Genomic DNA, 13,478 nt, shown 5'->3' on the forward strand with positions numbered 1-13,478 from the left:
TGTCTTCGAACTGTGAATTTCTTTCTTCTTCATGTTCAATTCTACTGCTGAGACTTTCCAGAGCATTTTGCATTTCAATAAATGTGGTCAGTGTTTCCTCAATTTTTGATTTTTTTTTTTCTTTAAGCTATTTATTTCCTTGAATATTTCTCCCTTTACTTCTTGTATTGCTTTTTGGATTTCCTTGCATTGGGCTTTGCCTTTCTCTGGTGTGTCCCTGATTAGCTTAATAAATAACCTCCTGAATTCTTTTTCAGGTAAATCAGGGATTTCTTTCTGGTTTGGATCCATTGCTCGTGAGCTAGTGTGATTCTTGGGGGTGTTAAAGAGCCTTGTTTTGTCGTATTACCAGAGTTGGTTTTCTGGTTCCTTCTCATTTGGGTAGGCTCTGTCAGAGGGAAAGTCTAGGACTGAAGGCTGTTGTTCAGATTCTTTAGTCCCATGGGGTATTCTTTTGATGTAGTACTTTCTTCCTTTTCCTATGGATGTGGCTTCCTGTGAGCCAGACCTCAGTGATTGTTGTCTCTCTTCTGGGTTTAGGCACCCAGCAAGTCTGTCCAGCTCCAGGGTAGTACTGGAGCTTGTCTGCACAGAGTCCTATGATTTGTGGGGGCCTCTCAGCTGTGGATACCAGCAACTGTTCTAGTGGAGGTTGCAGTGGGTGAAATGGACTCTGTGAGGGTTCCTAGCTTTGGTGGTTTAATACTCTGTTTTTGTGTTGGTTGGCGTCTTGCCAGGAGGTGGCCCTTTACAAAGAGCATCAGTTGTGGTAGTAAAGAAAGGAACTGGCGGTGGGTGGGATCCTACAACTTCCAAGAGTGTATGCCCTTTGTCTTCGGTTACCAGGGTAGGTAGTGAAGGCCCATCAGATGGGGGGAGGGCTAGGTGTATCTGAGCTCAGACTCTCTTTTGGTGGGTCTTGCTGCAGCTGCTGTGACGGATGGGGGTGAGGTTCCCAATTCAATGGAGTTGTGTACCTGCGAGGCTTATGGCTGCCTCTGCTGAGATGGTCACAGACCTTACCTAGCTCCCAAGCAATCTGAAGGGCTGGTCTCTCTCCCACTGTGCCTACCCTAACAGCACTGAGTCTGTTTCCAGGCAGTGGGTGAGCAGGGCTTGAGAACTTGCCCCAGGCTACCAGCCTCCCAGTTGTGAAAGAAAAGGGCTTTGGTTTCTTCCCCCACCTGTGGAGTTTGCACAATGGATTCACACCTTCCTTTGAGTTCTGGCCAGGAGGCTTCTTGCCTGGTTCAAATTGTTACAAAGTTCAGCTGGAGACTTTCTTCTCCCTGTGGCACTTTCCACATGCCTCTGGCTGCCCTCCCGAAGGATCCGTGTGGTGCCAGGCAGGAATGGCCTGCCTGGGGACTCAACAAGCTCCTGGGGCCTTTCCCACTGCGGCTTCTTCTCCTGTATTTCCCTTGGGTGTCTAAACTGAGTCTGCTCCAGGAAAGGTCAGAAACTTCTCCCGCAAATTAGACCTTCAGTTTCCCCAGTGAGTGTGTGTGTTTGGGAGAGGAGGATCTCCCTTTCCCACTCTTGTAGTTTGGGCAATCACAGCATTTGGGGTGTCTCCTAGGTCCTGCAGGAGCAGTCCTCTTCCTTCAGAGGGTCTGTGGGTCTTTTGGGGATTCCTGGTTTGTTCTTGCAGTTGTTCTGGAGGAAAATTCACGACATGAGCCTCCACACACTGCTCTGTCCATCCACATCGGAGCTGCAATTTAATTCTGCCTCCTGTCAGCTATGATGATCTCTCTCCTGATCTCTATTCATTTTTAATTATATTTTAAAATGGGATTGATCTGCAAAAGATTGGGGCTTGGGGGGTGGGGGGGACCTGTTCTTTCACTACAGGTAGTGTGTGAGAAGCTCTGCTCAGCATACTCAGGCTGTTTTCAGCGTTATCTCCTACTGTCTTTCCCCTAGTTTACTTCACTCTGTACTCCTTGCTGTTCCTCAAGCATGCTAGGCAGGCTCTCACCTCAGATCTTTTGAACTTGATTTTCTTTTTTTTCTGAAATAGTATTCTCCCAGACAGGAACATAGCTCCATTTGTCTTTGGAAAAGTCCTTTTCAGTTTGTTGATATTTATTCTCTACCACCCACTCTTCTTTTGTGCTTACTGGGCCCCTTAGATCAGTGAGATGAAAGTGAGCACCCTTGTCTTATTCTTGGCTTTTTGTGGTATTTCTCAAGTTCTGTTACTATGTATACATTTTTTATGCTTTTTGATAAATGTTCTTTTTTATATTAATGAATGTTTGCTTTTTTCTTAGTTTGCTAAAAATTGTTTTTAATCATGAGTGTTGAATACTTTTTCTGCATACATAGTGATGATCATACTTTTTCCATTTTAATCTTTTGATGGGATATAGTAATAGATTTTTCTCATGGAATCTTTTATCACCAAAACAGATATACAAACATAAAAATAAGTAAGAAAAAGAAGATAAAGTGTTTTGAACAGTTCATTTAGAAAATTCTTCCTAGTTTAGATGTCATCTTTTATCCTAAACTATGTGTATTTATTCTTTTTTTTTTTTTCAATTTATTAAAGCTTCTCAGTTTAGAAATACTGTTTTTTAGGCCAGGTACAGTGGCTCACCCCTGCAATCCCAGCAGTTTGGGAAGCTGAGGTGGGCGGATCACTTAAGGTCAGGAGTTTGAGACCAACGTGGCCACTATAGCAAAACCCCACCTCTAGTAAAAATACAGAAATTGGTTTGGCATGGTGGCACACATGCCGGTAATCTCAGCTACTTGGAAGACTGAGGCAGGAGAATCGCATGAACCCAGGAGACAGAGGCTGCAGTGAGCTGAGGTCCTATCACTGCACTCCAACCTGGATGACTAAGCAAGACTGTCTCAAAAAAAAAAAGAAATACTTTTTTTGCACTTCGTTTATTTTCTTTAGGTACCTACTGTTTATATTTGTCTAGATAAACATAAAAATAGAAAGGTTTAATGAGTTTATGTTTCAGTTATTAAGCTCATGGTAGAATTAACTCACAGTGGGATCAGCGTCTGTTTCTCTTTGAATATGAAATTTGCCATTGAAATTCCTTTGTGAATAGCTAATGATTTCTTTTGTCTTAGGTGTTCATTATAAACTCATCAAATATATTTCTCCTTGAACCTGCAAATGAAATAAAAAGTCTTCTGGATGAACACACAGATATGTGTAAACGCATTCTTAATATTTATCGGTACATGGTTGTACAAGTATCAATGGACAAAAAGACTTGGTAAAAAAATTTTTATCCTCTCTGTGTGTGTGTGTGTGTGTGTATGTGATTGTGTGAGAAATAGTGCCTGTGAAGAGGACTAATTTACAATATTATAGGGTCTCCTATTATTGAGTAAATATGAAATTAATCATAGTGACAATAGTTCCTTTCACGTTATCTGAAACATCTTTGACCAGACTTCTACATGACCCCTTGGACTATCTTGCTGAAGTGAGCATATAATGGCCTCATCCTCCTCAACCCCTAAGGAATGAATACATGCATGCAAACACAAAAGAGTAAATGAAATTTACACATGTGTGAATGAGTGAATGAATAAGTAAATGATTGACTAAATATATGAATGCCTGATTCCTTCATCTGGCATTCAGAGCTGTATACAATCAGGCCCTGCCTACTTTTCCTATCTGAAGTCTAACCTTCAGCTTCCAGGATAAGATCCTGCTTCCCAGCTTTATCAAGTTGCTCTTCCCTGAGCACCTTCTGACTTTCCTTTAGAACATCTAATTCTGCCATTTTTCCTGTTGTCACCATAACTGTCCATTAGATTCACCTTCCTGTTTCTACATATACTTAAAAGTTTTTTCTTCACTTGTTTCTATTCTGTATTTGTACTTCTGTATATTTCTTGTGAAATATACTAAATACTTGTGTAAATGTCGTTTACTACCATAGAACTGAGAGCCCCTACACAGTATATACTGGTTTTGTTGTTTTTTTTTTTTTAATATTTACCACGTTTCTTAGTATAGTATGTTATCTATTGTTGGTGCTGTATAAATATTTGTTTAATTGACTGGAAAAATAGACCTTTTGGGGAGATGGGAAAGCAGTTCTGTAGTGTTTGTAAAAATGAAATGTTTATCATAAAATTCAAACAAAGAAAAGTTTATAAAAGAAAAAAACTCAGAGGTTCAGTTTCTGGAGATGGTAGTGATGTTTATCCTTTGGTGAATATCCAGCTCATCAAATCACGCACACAGTTGTATAGTATTATACCATATATATGTACCATAATTTTCTTAACAAGTCTTCTACTGATGGATATGTAGTTATTTCTCTTTGTTTTGGGGCAAAGAGAGGACAATGAACGTTCATGTATATATGTTGTTTTCCTGTACATGTAGCAAAATGCAAATTAGGCATATGCTTTGACTAAGTACTCCTAATTTTTTAAGAAATAAGACTACTTGGTCAAAGCATATGCCTAGTGTATGTATAAAATGGCTTTATATTTTGAAAAAATTCTTTACTAACAGTATTAATAGAATTGCATGTAGAGGTAGTTATAATTATTTACATACTTAGTACACATCTTTGTGCCAGGTAGCTTTGTAAGCACTTTACACATACATATTCTTACTTAATTCTTACAGTACCCTATGATACAGATAATATCCCTGTTTTACATGGGATAATTCTTAGGCATTGGGAAGTTAAGTAACCTGTCCTTGTTCATGGCCATTGAACAGTGATTAGAGATTTGGACTATGGTTTTCTGACTTCAGAGCCCAAGTTATTAGCTAGTAACTATACTACATTGGACTATTCTTTTGTTAGTCCTTTTTTTTCTTTCTGTATACCTTTAATCATTGATGAGCCAGATTATACTGACAGACTTGCTATGTAAAAAACAATTTTAGAATTTTTCCCTAGTTTTTTTAACTTCCCTTGAGGTAATAGCATTTTGGGAGATTTTTCTTATATTTTACATTGAATTTTTATATAGAGAGAGACAGTTTTGCCATGTTGCCCAGGCTGTTCTCGAGCTCCTGGCTGAAGTGATTCTCCCACTTTAGCCTCTCAAAGTGCTGGGGTTACAGGTATGAGCCACCACATCCGGCCAGAGTTTGTAAAACTTTATTAATTAAAACCATTTTTATTGTGTTAGAAAGTGAAAAGACTGTACAATTTATGAGTGAGTTATGCTTTAACAACAAATCAAAAATTTTTTGGAAAATCTGTGCTTTACTGCATTTGTAGTTGATATCGAATAGCTTTTTAGTTCATGTAGCTAAGCTAGAAGCATAAAGGTTACAAAAGTGGCACCTTTGATTTTTATTCTGTGAATGAATGCATGCATTTGTTTGCTAATACATCCAGGATATTTTTAATGTAGTGATAGTTTTCTGTTTGATTCTACCCTGGCTTCTCAGAAGAACCATGACATCTAGATCTGGGATCTGTTGCTGCCCCTGCCACATTTCTTACAGTGACTGTTCCACATATCACTATGCCTGGAATGGACCTGCAAAATAACCAGAGAAGAGGAGGCTGTGATAGGGGATTGGGCTGATAGCTGTACACCCAATTGAAAGTCCCTTGTTAGCGTCTTTTTCATATGTGGTTGAATCAAGTTTTGAAATACCAGTTCAAATAAGGTAGCTTTATGGTTTTAATAATAAGCATGTAAGAGAAAGATGCAAAGTAGGGATAATCATGGAATTGGCTTAACTTGCAGTACAGACAAAAAATTTAAAGATTAAAAAATGGCATAATGAAAAGAATGGAAAGAGAATAGAGTAATGACGCTTGATTAATTATCAAGCTCATTTTTTCTTTTGGAATCAGAGTCTTGTTCTGACGCACAGGCTGGAGTGCAGTGGTGCGATTATAGCTCACTGCAGACTCAAAACTCCTAGGCTCAACTGATCCCCCCACCTCCGCCTTCTGAATACCTGAGACTATAGGCATGTGCCACCACACCCAGCCAATTTTTTTTTTAAGAGATAGGTCTTGCTATGTTGCCCAGCCTTCTTTGTGATTCTTAATTAAGACATCATGTAATTTTTTAAATTCAGCTTGATATGATTCTGCATATATATTCTCCATATTATAAAGATGGATTTGATTGATTTTTTATATAGTTATTCTCCATATTATAAAGATGGATTCAATCGTATTCCATCTGGATAGAACTATATTGGGTAGATGAGTGTTCTTCACCAGCTTCTTAAGATGGCTTCTTAATTTGTGGTTGGAGAGATGGGAGCATTCTCCACATTATCACTTCTAATTCCTCAGCTTTTGAATAGGTTTTTATTTGCTGAGATGATATTGTGGCTGCTAAATGATTTTAAATGATTGATGTAGATCTATAAAATGGAATTTTAATTTTTAATATTTAAGGAACTCTAAAAATTTGAAGTTGTCTTTCTAAGATGTTTGATATTTGAGTTTTTATGAAAAGTATATATTTGAAAGTTAACTGTTAATCAAATGCAAACAGATGCAAGAAGGAAACATTAATCAATCTTTTTATTTTAAGGGAACAGATGCTGCTTGTGTTGCTCAGAGTCACGGAGTCTGTACTGAAGATGCCATCACAAGCTTTTCTACAGTTCCAAGGGAGAAAAAATATGACCTTGGCAGGTCGACTTGCAGGACCACTTTTCCAGGCAATAAAAATAAATAAATACATGAATAGCTGGATAGATAAGTTTTTTGTTTGTTTTTTAAGATTCTTTGAACCCTGAACTTGTTACTGGGAAAAATAATGTTTTAAATCACATATTATTTATTAAGGGATCTTCTGTAGAGCTAACTTAAAAGTTGCTCATCTACGTGAGCTATTTGCCGTACATACAGCCTAGTATAAGAGTGGAGTTAATATCAGGTCTGTGAACAAAGTGTTATAATAGGCTAATGATATTTATTTTACTTGTGTGGTTGCAAAAAGCTGGTGGTGTTTTAAGGGTAATGTTGGCCTGACTGCTTTATAAGTTTCCATATCTCTAGGACTACTAGGAAAAACTGTGTTTTTATGTTGTTCTGTAATAATGAAAAAGCAGTAAATAATCAAGATTGTTTCTTATCATGATTTTTTTTTTTAGTAAGACTATTATCCTCTCTTCTCAACTGGTGGTAGTTTGATTACACAGGAATTCCATATTGTGTTTTCTTAATCCGAGGATAGAGTGCTGACTTTAAATGTATTGTGGATTCTTTGAAAAATAGAAAACAAAATATTTTTTAAGATGATACATGAAATACAAACACATGATTCTTAATGTCAAAGGTAAAAGCTGTCTCAGATCTAATTCTTGGCCATGAGTATAACCATTTAAATTGATAGGAGTTTTTTTTTATATATTAGCCATTTACCTAAAATTATATGCTGGTATTGAACAGTCCTTTAAAACCAGCTACATGTATTATCTGAACTCCTCTTAACCTCATTAGCCTTTTTTTTTGTTTTTTTTCATTCAAGTTTCCCCATTTTTAGAGCTAACCCAATGGTGGGAGCTACAGGAAGATAAAATTTCATCTTGCTATGTGGAACAACTTTTTTTTTTGTACTGTCAGTATTAAAGATAGATTGGGAGGTAACTAGTTACTATAATTCTGTATCTCAACTCTGTTCATTTTCATCTTTACATTTCAAGTATAAACTTGTGTGAATTCCTTTCTAAATGTTGTAGAATTAAGCTTTTGAGAATCTTTTTATTTTATGATTGTTTTTTCAATCAGAGGACATATCTTTCTTTAGTAGACATCCACAAAATCTCAGGGGATACTGGCTAATCAGTTTCTACTTTTATGAATTTTTTCAATCCTGTGATCAGATTTATTACATAATGCTTTTGTCTGTTGTCTTTAAAATGAAATTTAATTTCAACCTTTACTCTAGTATTTTTTTTTTTTTTTTTTTTTTTTTGAGACAGAGTCTTGCTCTGTACCCTAGGCTGGAGTGCAGTGGCGTCGTCTTGGCTCACTGCAACCTCCACCTCTCGGGTCCTGGTTTAAGCAATTCTTGTGCCTCAGCCTCCCGAGTAGCTGGGATTACAGGCACGCACCACCATGTCCAGCTAATTTTTGTATTTTTAGTAGAGAAAGGGTTTCACCATGTTGGCAAGGCTAGGCTTGAACTCGTGACCTCATGATCCGTCCACCTTGGGATCCCAAAGTGCTGGGATTTCAGGCATGAGTCACCATGCCCAGCCATGTTGTTTCCTTGTATTATTCAAAAACATTTTTGAGTTGTAGTAGTCATTTCCATCCTTAATTTGGGAATGTAGGTTTTGGCTTTATAGTTCAGTAACTCAACATTTTCAACACTTAAAAGCATGGAGACTATTTTTCAAAAAGCATTTATTTAACATTAATGTAATGCAGCATGAGAGACAGCTATAAATTTAGGGTGATTTCTTTTTAGTTTAGATTGCTGGGTGTTGGGAGTTGGCAGTTGTTGAAATGAAATTTATATAGATTCTAATGATTGCATGGATTACTTTTACAAGTATTATCTATTTAAAAAAGCATGCAATTCTGAATTTTGCTTGTTTTAAGTAATTTTTTAAGAATTAAATATGTGATTTTGAAGTCACAAACTAAACACATTTTATTGTTATTTCTGATATTTGCCTTTATAGACCCTTATAGTTGCCTGGATCAAAGCAAACCTAAATGTATACATCTCCCGAGAACTCTGGGATGACTTACTGTCAGTATTGTCATCATTGACCTATTGGGAAGAGTTGGCCACTGAGTGGTCACTGACTATGGAGACATTAACTAAAGTTTTAGCTAGGAATTTATATAGTTTGGATCTCAGTGATTTACCGTTGGATAAACTGAGTGAACAGAAACAAAAAAAGCACAAAGGGAAAGGTAAGAATTGTTCATAGAGATGGCTCTATATGAATTTGTTTAAATAATTGAGTCAGAGAAAACCATACCAGGGAGAGGGGTGAGGGTGAAATAAGTAATTTAGAATCTTAACTATTTTAGTTTTAAGAATTAAACAAAATGAAAATGTATAAAAAAAACTAGTTCTTTTTATCGTAAGCAGTTTTTTGTTAGAACTGAGAAGGTGGTTTCATGTTACTCTATTTAAAATGTATATAATAATTATTTTAAAAATTGTTTTTGAAAGCACTTCGTTTTAACTAAAAGCAAACATTCCCTAGACATGAAATATTTATCTGTCTAATGTTAAAAGGGGGTGGGGCAGTAGTATAATGATTATCTCATTAATATATGTTTTTAAAATCCTCAGTTTGTTAGTATTTTTTTTTTTTTTGAGACAGGGCCACACTCTGTTGCTTAGGCTAGAGTATAGTAGCGTAATCACGGCTCACTGCAGCAGCTACCTTCCAGGCTTAAGGCATCCCCCAGCCTCAGCTTCCCAAGTAGCTGGGACTACAGGCATATGTCACCATGCTCAGTGAAATTTTTTTGTTTGTATTTCTTGTAGAGACATGGTTTTACCATATTGCCTAGGCTAGTCTTGAACTCCTGGACTCAAACAATCTGCCCATCGCCACCTCCCAAAGTGCTGGGATTACAGGCGTGAGCTACTACACTCAGCCAGCATTTTGCATTCTTAAAAATTAGTTGCTAGCTAGAGATTACATTTAAGTGACATTTCATACTTAACTTTTTGTCCAGGGTATTACATACTCAAATTACTTTTTCCTGGACTATATTTCTCAAGTGGCTATTATTGACAGGTTAGAGATTTAGGTTTAACCATCACCATGGCATGGGTTTGGTTAGCTCATTTTCTGTCTTTTTTTCTTGTCTATATGTTTCATTTTTATTCCAAAACAAGTGGGTGGCAGATAATTTTTAACAGTTTATTGCTAAAGGTTTAATTTAAAAATTCTGTATCTGTTTTGGAATATGATTTATACATAAAGTGAAGCTCTTAAAAGCCTTACAGTACGCAGCGTTTTATCTTATTACTTTATAATTTATTAGTGAGGAAACGTAAGAATTTGAGGCAAGGTAGCACACATAACTTGAAGATATTATTGATCAAGTAACAGTATATTGAGATTGAAAATCTACATTTTTAGGAGTTGGACATGAATTTCAGAAAGTTTCAGTTGACAAGTCATTTTCTAGAGGATGGAGTCGTGATCAGCCTGGCCAAGCCCCAATGAGACAGAGGAGTGCAACAACCACTGGTTCTCCAGGAACCGAAAAGGCGAGGAGTATAGTACGGCAAAAAACTGTTGGTATGTACTCTTTAAAATCATGAGAATAGTACAGGGCACCACATTTATAGTCCTTAATAACAATTTATATCAATATGTCGTTTTCTTACTAGTTGATTATTGTTGTGAAATGAAAAACTTCTTTTACAAAGACCTTTTTTTTTTTTAGAAGTACTCAGAGTCTAGTGATATGCTATGTTGTCCCTTTATGTTATTAAGATTTATTAGACATTATTTTTATGTGGCTTATTTTACTGTAGAGAATCCTACTTTTAAAATATTATTTTACAGAATTGAAGAAGTAGAACTGTGTGATGCACTTTACAGAATTCAAGCATTAACTGGTATAGTTTTTATTAAAGGAATTTACTCACAAATATGGAAAATTAGGATAGCTCATTTTCAGTGCTACAATTATATAGTTGATTAGTTTCACAAACTTCCAACAAGAATCTCATTTTCTCTGCTGACAGACAGCTGATGCCAACGTGGAGTCTATTACTGAGTTCCTTGCTGCTTTTAACAAAAATGGAAGAAAGTTCTATAATCTCTATAATCTGGGAAATAACAACAAAGGAACAATGTTGGGAACAATTTCTGGGCATAAAATCGCACAGGATAGTGTGGAATTAGCTACCATCTCATTCCTTTTTCTCAGAGATTTATAAACTTGGGTAAATTATAGTAGGACAAGTGCTGCAATGAGAAACAAGAAGGGCTTTTTCCTATTTCTTTTCTTACTCTCTTTGATTACTGAATAGCTAGGTAACCTGGACAATCTACCAGATGTTTCTAGGCTTTTTTTAAAAGAGAGATCTCACTCTTTTGTCTATGTTGGTTCATAGCTCACTGAGGCCCTGGACTCCTGGGCTCAAAGTGATCCTCTTGAGTAGCTACGACTATAGGCACATGGCACCATGCCAGGGTAACTTTATTTTTTTGTAGAGACAGGGTCTTGCTGTGTTACCCATGCTTATCTTCAACTTCTGGCCTTAAGCAGTCCTCCCACCTTGGCTTCCCAAGGTATTGAGATTACAGACGTGAGCCATGGCACCCCACCTTTTCTAGGCTTCTTAAGTACTTTACTAGTGTAGTGAGAATGATAATACTGCTCATTCCTGAAACAAAATTGCCTGAAGTTGTTCCAGGGTTTACAATCTTTGCTTCTATGAAAAGAGAATTTTCCATGGGAATGTGTCTGTATTTAATGGTAATCAGTGAAAAACACTATTAATTTTAAAGAAATTTAAAGCCATTATTATAAGGATATATCTTCTATAAAAAGATAGGTTCTAAAATGTTAAGAATTATGCTCTGATAGTTTTAAAGTGTTATGAATTATGGTTTGAAAGGAGGAAACAACCAGAAAAAAAATTAGAGATTAAAGATTTTAAAAGAATTAAAATACATGGTTAATGTAAAATCCTATGAAAGGATCACATATTGAGAATTGTCTTATGCTTTTAAAATAAGCATAGAATTACACTGATGCTAGAAGAATAAGATAAGATGTAAGGAAAGAAGGTGTTATAGTATTAAAATGAATATAATGGGAATTTTGCTATAAAATTACTTGTGGAATCCTAAGGAAAATGATTATATATGAAATGCCTTTCTTCATTTTATATTAATCTCACATTTATAGAAAATATTTGTGTATTAAGAAAAAAATGTTCTTTTAAATATAAATTTTTATTTTATTTAAATCCAATCTTTTTTTAAAAGGGCATTTTTTTTTTTTCTGATTATAGCAATATATGCTTAGTGTGGAAAGTAACATTTAGGGAAGTCTAAAGTCCCATTAGTTGTATATTGAAAAGTAATCATTGTTAACATGTTGGCATATATCTTTGTAGTCTTACATAGCATGTAATGAGTAAAATATTCATGTTGACTTCATAGCTCATGGTGATTACTTTCTAGTTGTACTAATGTCAAAACAGTCTTGTCTGAACTGAACAAGCCTATCAAACAAAGTTAAAGCATTAAAAATTTCTTAAAGGTACCTGCATAAAGTTATAAATACAAAAAGGAGCAGCAGATTAAATTGGATTATTCTTTGGGCATATATATTTTTAAAATTTTTAACATTAATTTTTTTTTGTCTGAGAGTCTCACTCTGTCACCCACACTAAAGTGCAGAGGTGCAGTCTTGGCTCACTGCAACCTCTGCCTCTCAGGTTCAAGTGATTCTCCTGCCTCAGCCTCCAGTAGCTGGGATTACAGGCATATGCCACCACACCTAGCTAATTTTGTATTTTTAGTAGTGATGGGATTTCACCATGTTGGCCAGGCTGGTCTTGAACTCCTGACCTCAAGTGATCCACCCGCCGCAGCCTCCTAAAGTGTTGGGTTTAATGTTAATTTTTCCAGCCTGGGCAACATGGCAAAATTCTGTCTCTACCAAAATATACAAAAAAGTTAGCTGGGTATGGTAGCACATGCCTGTAGTGCCAGCTACTTGGGGGACTGAGGTGGGAGAATGTCTTGAGCCTAGGAGGTTAAGGCTGCAGTGAGCTGAGATCACACCATTGCACTCCAGCCTGGATGAAAAAGTAAGACCCTGTTTAAAAAAAAAAAAAAAAAAAAAACACAAAAACCATCAAATTTTTGTGTTTTTGTTTGTTTTGGTTTGTTTTTTTTTTAGATGGAGTCTCGTTCTATTGCCAAGGCTGACGCGATCTCAGCTCACTCCAGCCTCCGCCTCCGGGTTCAAGCAATTCTCCTGCCTCAACCTCCCAAGTAGCTGGGACTACAGCCACGTGCCATCACACCTGGCTGATTTTTGTATTTTTAGTGGAGACAGAGTTTTACCATGTTGGCCAGGCTGGTCTCAAACTCCTGACCTCAGGTGATCCACCCACCCTGGCCTTCCAAAGTGCTGGGATTACAGGCTTGAGCCTCTTTGCCTAGCCTTTATGTTCTTTATGAATGTCCATGGTTAAAAATTTAGACTGTGATTAAGTGTATACATTGTAGTAAGTCTCCTTCATTACTATTCCCCACCCTCCCATTTCACCTCACAAGAGGCAACAACCACTGTTATCAGTTTCTTGAGCATTCTAAAGATACGTTATGTGTATACAGGTACGTAGCATAATGTATACAATCTTCTGAATCATGGATTTACACATGTGAATGAAAACATTTTTAGGTACTCACTGTGGAATTGCCGTTCTAAGCAAAAGGATATAGTTGTGAACAAAGCAAGTAAATTCCACTGGAGCTGATAATTCCAGTTTTGGGGAAGACACGTAATAATCAGATAAACCAATAAACATGTCAGGAG

At 36.5% G+C, this 13,478-nt stretch overlaps 1 protein-coding gene across 20 annotated transcripts in view; it reads left to right on the forward strand.

Moving 5' to 3' along the window:
• RALGAPA1 (Ral GTPase activating protein catalytic subunit alpha 1) overlaps positions 1 to 13,478 on the forward strand; it is a 297,019-nt gene that overhangs the window by 95,561 nt on the left and 187,980 nt on the right. For all 20 annotated transcript variants that reach the window (XR_004258069.1, XM_032242528.1, XM_032242525.1 and 17 more), the window contains 4 exons: positions 3,097 to 3,245; positions 6,517 to 6,646; positions 8,621 to 8,858; positions 10,049 to 10,210. Coding sequence is in view for 19 of the 20 variants with exons in the window: in XM_032242528.1 (XP_032098419.1) it covers positions 3,097 to 3,245; positions 6,517 to 6,646; positions 8,621 to 8,858; positions 10,049 to 10,210 (679 nt within the window). In the remaining variant the exon portion in view is untranslated. The remainder of the gene's footprint in view (positions 1 to 3,096; positions 3,246 to 6,516; positions 6,647 to 8,620; positions 8,859 to 10,048; positions 10,211 to 13,478) is intronic.

Source organism: Sapajus apella, unplaced genomic scaffold (genome assembly GCF_009761245.1).
Source record: "Sapajus apella isolate SASKATOON/1434 unplaced genomic scaffold, GSC_monkey_1.0 scaffold50, whole genome shotgun sequence".
In the NCBI taxonomy this organism is placed as follows: domain Eukaryota; kingdom Metazoa; phylum Chordata; class Mammalia; order Primates; family Cebidae; genus Sapajus; species Sapajus apella.